Source organism: Miniopterus schreibersii, assembly GCF_964146895.1.
Source record: "Miniopterus schreibersii genome assembly, chromosome: 6".
Lineage (NCBI taxonomy): Eukaryota > Metazoa > Chordata > Mammalia > Chiroptera > Miniopteridae > Miniopterus > Miniopterus schreibersii.
In genome coordinates, this window is record NC_138107.1 from 3,326,970 (window position 1) to 3,333,515 (window position 6,546).

Sequence of the window (6,546 nt, forward strand, 5' to 3'; positions counted from 1 at the left end):
GGGAAAGTCCTGGACCTTGGGCAACAAAGGGTGGTGTATATACAGTTTCTATTTCCTTGACTGGCAGCTCAGTGGGGCCCTCCCTCTTGGACATTCCGGAAAGTGATGTGGGTAGGGCAGGCAAGGTGAACCACAGGTGCCAGCACTCCAATTGCATAAAAGGCTGGAGGTTGTAGGGGGTAGAGGAAGGGAGTGTGACCTGGCCCAAGTCTGAAGTTTCAGCTTGGACACAGCCAAACGGACATGCAGCACAAGCTGGGGAAGGCTGCCTTGCCTTCAGCCCCAGCCTCTCCCCTTCCTTCCACGGCCATGCGGAGCAATCCCAGCCACTGGCTCTGCCTCCTACCCTTGGTCTTGGGCCTTTTGTCTGGAGGTAAGCCAGGGTGCCCCCGCTCCCGCTGCCCCTAGCATCTCTCCTTGGCCTTGTCAGGCCAGGCCTCATCAGCCTGTCTTCTCAGGTGTGGGTGCAACGCCATTGCCTGCAGCTGAGCCCCAAAGCCCCTGCTCTCTGGAGGGAGTAGCGATCCAAGGTGGCTCTTTCCAGCTTCTCAAGGAGGGCCAGGTGCTGGAGTACGTGTGTCCCTCTGGCTTCTACCCATACCCTGTGCAGGTGCGCACCTGCAGATCCACAGGGTCCTGGAGCACCCTGCGGACCAAAGACCAAAAGATTGTCAAGAAGGCAGAATGCAGAGGTTGGAGGGCAGTGAGGGTGGGCATGGGCCAGCAAAGGGTTGGAGCAGGTGGCGGCCGAGGCCCCAAATAGGATGAGATTAGTGTGCTGAGACCAGGCAGGCTGACAAGTCGGGCTGAGCAGTGTAGGAGCTGTCTGGGATTGGAGGTAGGAAGGAGAAAGGAGGAGGGGGATCAGCCTTTACTCAGCATCTACCCAGTACCAGGCAGCCTGGCAGTAAACAGAACACTCAGGAACGGGAGGGGGGAGCAGTGGGACTCCCCATGGGTTGAGGGACCCTCCAGGGGTCAGGGGTAGATGCTGCTCCTGTGGGACCGAGATGCTTTTCCTCAGCGACAGGGACCTTGAAACCAGGAGGGATACTCTAAAGGGCAGCCCTTCCCTCTCAGTAACTTCTGATTATCCTTCTCCCCCAAAGCAATTCGTTGCCCAAGACCGCAGGACTTTGAGAATGGGGAGTACTGGCCTCGAGCTCCCTACTACAATCTGAGTGATGAGATCTCCTTCCACTGTTATGATGGCTACACTCTCCGGGGCTCTGCCAATCGCAGCTGCCAAGTGACTGGCCGGTGGGACGGGCAAACGGCCATCTGTGACAATGGAGGTGAGAAGCATTGCCTTCCCCCATGATGGGAGCCTGTCCCCGATCCATGCAGAGCCGGAGGAACTGGCATCACAGCTCCCGGACTCTACCTTGCCCTCGGGCCTCCGACTTTGGCCCTCACCTCTGTGTCTCATGCCTCTGCAGCGGGGTACTGCCCCAACCCAGGCATCCCCATTGGCACAAGGAAGGTGGGCAGCCAGTACCGCCTTGAAGACAGTGTCACCTACTATTGCAGCCGGGGACTCACCCTGCGTGGCTCCCAGCGGCGGACATGCCAGGAAGGTGGCTCTTGGAGTGGAACGGAGCCTTCTTGCCAAGGTGACCCTTGACCTATGCCCTCAGGTCAGATCTTGCTCTCTCATCTGCAAGTCCCCACACCAGGGCACTGTCTTCCTCCCCTCTCCCCACCCAGCTCCTTCTGCTTCTAACCTCCCTGTAGAACTTCCTTACTTCTGAGCCCTTCCCACTCTGGAAACCCACCATCCCCCGTCTTTCTGGTCACTGGGTCCCTGACCCTCCAAGATATTTGACCTGATTTCTGACCTCTCCCAGATTCCTTCATGTACGATACCCCCGAGGAGGTGGCAGAAGCCTTCCTGTCTTCCCTGACAGAGACTATAGAAGGAGCGGATGCTGAGGATGGGCACAGCCCAGGTGTGAAGGCAGCGTGGGAGGTGGGGCACGGAACTGGGGGGATGGAGAAGGGGCAGGAGAGCCATGCCTGCTGGAGCCTCAGTGTCTCTGGTGGCACCCAGGGGAACAACAGAAGAGGAAGATTGTCCTGGACCCCTCGGGCTCCATGAACATCTACCTGGTGCTGGATGGATCAGACAGCGTTGGGGCGCGTAACTTCACAGGAGCCAAGAATTGTCTCAAAGACTTCATTGAGAAGGTGGAGCCCTCTCCTTCAACGTGGGGACCCCGAGTGGATCTCGCTGCCCTGACGGGACTAGCTTCCTGGTGTTTCCAGCCCCTCTGAGCCACAGGGTTCCAGGAAGTCCTCAGCTCCTACTCTGTTCTCCGTCCCCTTTACTGAAGCAGTATCGTGACCTTTAACCCAGACTCCCCTGTGAACCGGTGACCAGTCAGCCCTCGAGTCTCTTACTGTGACCTTCCTTGTCCCAGCAAAGTATTCTACTTGCAGTGCCATTACCTTTTGCTTCCCTCAGGTGGCAAGCTATGGGGTGAAGCCAAAATATGGTCTAGTGACGTATGCCACAGACACCAACATTTTGATCAAAGTGTCCGATGCAGAGAGCAGCAATGCAGACTGGGTCACAGAGCAGCTCAACAAGATCAGCTATGAAGGTCAGGAGTCAGGGGAGGGAGCCGTGGGAGGGGACGGTGGTAGGTTCACCTTGGGGTCAAAGAGGTCAAAAGGTTCGGGAGGCCCCAGCCGGTTTGGCTCAGTGGTTAGAGCATGAGCCCGCGGACTGAAGGGTCCTGGGTTCAATGCCAGCCAAAGGCATGTGCCTGGGTTGCAGGCTCGATCCCCAGTCTGTCAGGGTGCGTTCGGGAGGCAACCAGTCAACGTGTGTCTCACATATTTTTTTTTTCTCTTCTCTCCCTTCCACTCTCTCTGAAAAGCAATGGGAAAAATATCCTTGGGAAAGGATTAAGAAAAAGAAAAAAAAGGTTCAGGGGTATTGAGACCACCTGGGGCAGGGAGAACACTTTGTAGCACATAGTTGGACAGCAGGGCCAGTGGGGCACAGAGGTTAGGGACTGAGAAGGTCAGTTTACAGTCAAAGGGAAGCCAGTGTGGTGACAATGAACTAAAACAGTTGCAAAATGTGGGATCTGTTGCCAACAGGCCTCTGGGGTTCAAGGATGGCCTGGGAGACTATGTGAGGTGGCAATCTCTTTCTTTACCACAGATCACAAGTTGAAGACCGGGACTAACACCAAGAAGGCCCTGCTGGCGGTGTACAACATGATGAGCTGGGCGGGGGACACCCCCCCTGAAGGCTGGAACCACACCCGCCATGTCATCATTCTCATGACTGACGGTCAGAGGGCCCTTTCCCCTGCCCGACTCCCCACCTCTCACACCAGTGTGTGTGTGTGGCTCCTAGGTCTACATAGAACACCAGACTCATGGCTGGGCCCTGAGAAGCAATGGGCCTTAATCATGTTGATCTTTCCTGTGACACTTTACAAGGAGGGACTCCTCCCCTGATTTGTCACTTCCATCCCCTTCCCAACCTCCTTACCCAGCCATGTGTCACTATTTCTGGTTGATTTCTCATGACCCTCTTCCTCACCTCCCACCCTCATGGTCTGTCTCTTCTGTAGGCTTGCACAACATGGGTGGGGACCCAGTCCCTGTCATTCACGATATACGGTCCTTGCTGGACATTGGTAGGGATCGCAAAAACCCAAGGGAAGAGTATCTGGGTGAGTTCTTTTGCCCAGGACCCAGCACCCTGCTTTCTCAGTTCCTACCCACCTCCACCCCCAAGCCTGGACCTGAGCTCACCCTCCCCTTTTCTCCCTCAGACATCTATGTGTTTGGGGTTGGGCCTTTGGTCAACCAAGAGAACATCAATGCTTTGGCTTCCAAGAAAGATAACGAGCAACATGTGTTCAAAGTCAAGGACATGGAAAACCTGGAGGACGTTTTCGTCAAAATGCTCGGTAGGAAGATATCAGAAGCGTGAGATGACCAGGAAGCTCAGCTCTCCCCAGGTCCCCCAGGATCACTCATCCTTCCTCTCCTCCCAAGACCCTGGCAGTCTGGAAGGCCTCTTTCCTTCTCTCTGCCGTAGTGTCATTATTGTTTCCTGGCACCATCTGCTTCCTGATCTTAGAGTCAGAGCTCCCAATCATGTCAGTGATCTTTCTCAAGTCCCCTGCTTTATAGATGTGGAAACTGAGGCCAAGAGATGTCAAGGGACAGCAAGCTAGCAAGAGTTCAGCCTAATTTCAGCCAAGTCTCTAATTCTTTTGCTTGTACCAGTGATTTCTTGTCTTAGACATAAGTAAACAAATGCCCTTGCCTTTCCTTTTCTCCTACAGGCCTTGCTCTCCATGGATGTGTAGGTGTCCCTCCCCAAAAGGTGCTGCCATTTGGGATGAGTGTCCTGGCTTTCAGCACTTTCTCTTTTCTTGCCAGATGAAACCCGGACACTGGGTCTCTGTGGCATGGTTTGGGAGCACAGGAAAGGTACTGATTACCACAAGCAGCCGTGGCAGGCCAAGATCTCAGTCACCGTAAGCATGGCATCCTGGTGGTGGTAACTCCTGGGGGTGAGGTCAGGGTGAAATGGGGGTAGGGCAAAGGCAAAGTGTGCACGTTAGAATTTGGTGTTTGTGAAAGTCAAGCTTTCTCCCTCTGCCATTTCCACAGCGCCCTTCAAAGGGACATGAAAACTGCATGGGGGCTGTGGTGTCTGAGTACTTTGTGCTGACAGCGGCCCACTGTTTCACAGTGGATGACCAGTTACACTCAATCAAGGTCAATGTGGGTAAGGATGACACGGTGAATAAATTCTGAGCTCCCAGTCCACCCACAATGTAGCCCCTTCCTGTATATGCCGAATCCGTCAGGGATGGTGTGGGGCCAGAGGCAGGAGGCTGTCCACAGAGAAGTGGGTTGCCTAGAGGTTCCCTCTCCTCCCACCTTAGGAGGGAAGAAGCAGGACTTGGAAATAGAAGAAGTTCTGTTCCACCCCAAGTACAACATCAATGGGAAAAAAGCAGAAGGAATTCCTGAATTTTATGATTATGATGTGGCCCTAATCAAGCTCAGAACGAAACTTAAGTACAGTGAGACTCTCAGGTCAGACACCTGTCTCCCTAAGAAAAAGTGGCAAAGGTGGGGCTGGAGGACTGGAGCAGGGGCAGTTTTCCACCCGAGTCTCCCTCTCTCCCCTTAACAGGCCCATCTGTCTCCCTTGCACCGAGGGGACAAATCAAGCTTTGAGGCTTCCACTGTCAACCACTTGCCAGCAACAGAGTAAGACATGTTCAGGGAGAGGAGCACTAGGGCAAGTCAAGACAAGTGGGGCATGGGGGGGAGCTGGAGATGCCAGCCGGAGTCCCCAGCTCATAGGCAGGGGCTGAGGGACATTTGCTGAGATGGTAGGGAGAGGGCTGAAATGACCCAGTCTGTCCATCGGTCCAGTGCAAGAGCTGCTCCCTGCAAAGGATATCAAAGCTCTGTTTGTGTCCGAGTTGTTCAAGGATGGGAAGAAGACGCTGGCTCGGAAGGAGGTCTTCATCAAGAATGGGGATAAGGTGAGAAATGTGGGATCCTAAGGAGGTCTTCTCAGCCCTGATTCTCTGTAAGCAAGCTTTGTTTGTTCTCTCTTCTCCACACTCCCCTCCTCACCTACAGAAAGCTGCATGTGAGAGAGATGCTCAAAAGGCCCCAGGCTATGATAAAGTCAAGGACATCTCTGAGGTGGTCACCCCCAGGTTCCTCTGCACTGGAGGGGTGGATCCCTACGCTGACCCCAACACTTGCAGAGGTGAGAACAGGTTCTCTGGTGTAGTTGCAAGTTCCTGAGGCCCAAGAGCTTCCCTACAGCTTCTCTCCCCTGTAGGTGATTCTGGTGGCCCCCTGATTATTCACAAGAGGAGTCGCTTCATTCAAGTAAGTCCCCCCTTTCCTAACTGTGGGGAGACGCCAAGAGGTCAGCACGGGACCCAAAGCAAAAAAGGTCAACAGATGCAGCTAAAAAGGGGAGGGAAGAGCCTGCCTCATCTCACGACTGTTCCCTGACCTGGCCGGCTCAGGGCCATGTGTCTGGCCTGGGTGTGCAGAGGACAGGACCAAGCTGGGTCCCTAGTCTATTTCCCCTAGGTCAGTACAGATGCAATTGGGAGTAGTTGTGCTTCCTGGGCTACGGAAGGAATTCTACCAAATGATCCATGGCAATCCCTCACCCTCTCCAGGTTGGTGTGATCAGTTGGGGTGTAGTGGATGTCTGCAAAGACAAGAGGCTGCAGCACCAGGTACCTGCTCACGCCCGAGACTTTCACATCAACCTCTTCCAAGTGCTGCCCTGGCTCAAGGAGAAACTCCGAGATGAGGGTCTGGATTTTCTATAAGGGGTTTCCTGCTGGAAAGGGGCATGAGATCAAATTAAAACAGCTGTGACAATACCCGTGTTGAAGTTCCTTTGGGGTAAGGGAGTGGGGAATGTGCACTGCCCATCTTGTTACAAATGAAATAAAATCTAACAGCCGTTTTTAAAGGCTCAACCCAATCCCAAGTGCTGAAAAACCAGAGGCTGAGGGAGATGTG

At 54.2% G+C, this 6,546-nt stretch overlaps 1 protein-coding gene across 2 annotated transcripts; it reads left to right on the forward strand.

Moving 5' to 3' along the window:
• Positions 1 to 92: 92 nt before the first annotated feature.
• CFB (complement factor B) lies at positions 93 to 6,404 on the forward strand. Of its 2 annotated transcripts, none has more exons than XM_081139444.1 (18): positions 93 to 373; positions 459 to 692; positions 1,110 to 1,295; positions 1,440 to 1,613; positions 1,848 to 1,949; positions 2,051 to 2,187; positions 2,465 to 2,603; positions 3,173 to 3,304; positions 3,591 to 3,692; positions 3,795 to 3,932; positions 4,411 to 4,508; positions 4,645 to 4,762; positions 4,923 to 5,076; positions 5,177 to 5,253; positions 5,422 to 5,534; positions 5,635 to 5,767; positions 5,843 to 5,892; positions 6,195 to 6,404. In XM_081139444.1, the coding sequence occupies exons 1-18, from the start codon at positions 244 to 246 to the stop codon at positions 6,348 to 6,350; spliced, it is 2,373 nt and encodes a 790-aa protein (XP_080995570.1). In that variant the 5' UTR covers positions 93 to 243; the 3' UTR covers positions 6,351 to 6,404. The 2 variants fall into 2 exon arrangements, with proteins under 2 accessions (XP_080995570.1, XP_080995571.1); XM_081139445.1 differs by having other exon boundaries at positions 5,639 to 5,767.
• Positions 6,405 to 6,546: the final 142 nt, after the last annotated feature.

Excerpts from the sequence above, each read along its gene's own strand:
- CFB (XM_081139444.1), top strand. The coding sequence starts at position 244 with ATGCAGCACAAGCTGGGGAAGGCTGCCTTGCCTTCAGCCCCAGCCTCT. Across the intron at positions 2,604-3,172 it reads CAACAAGATCAGCTATGAAG|ATCACAAGTTGAAGACCGGG; the intron begins GTCAGGAGTCAG and ends TCTTTACCACAG. Across the intron at positions 5,077-5,176 it reads AAGTACAGTGAGACTCTCAG|GCCCATCTGTCTCCCTTGCA; the intron begins GTCAGACACCTG and ends TCCCCTTAACAG.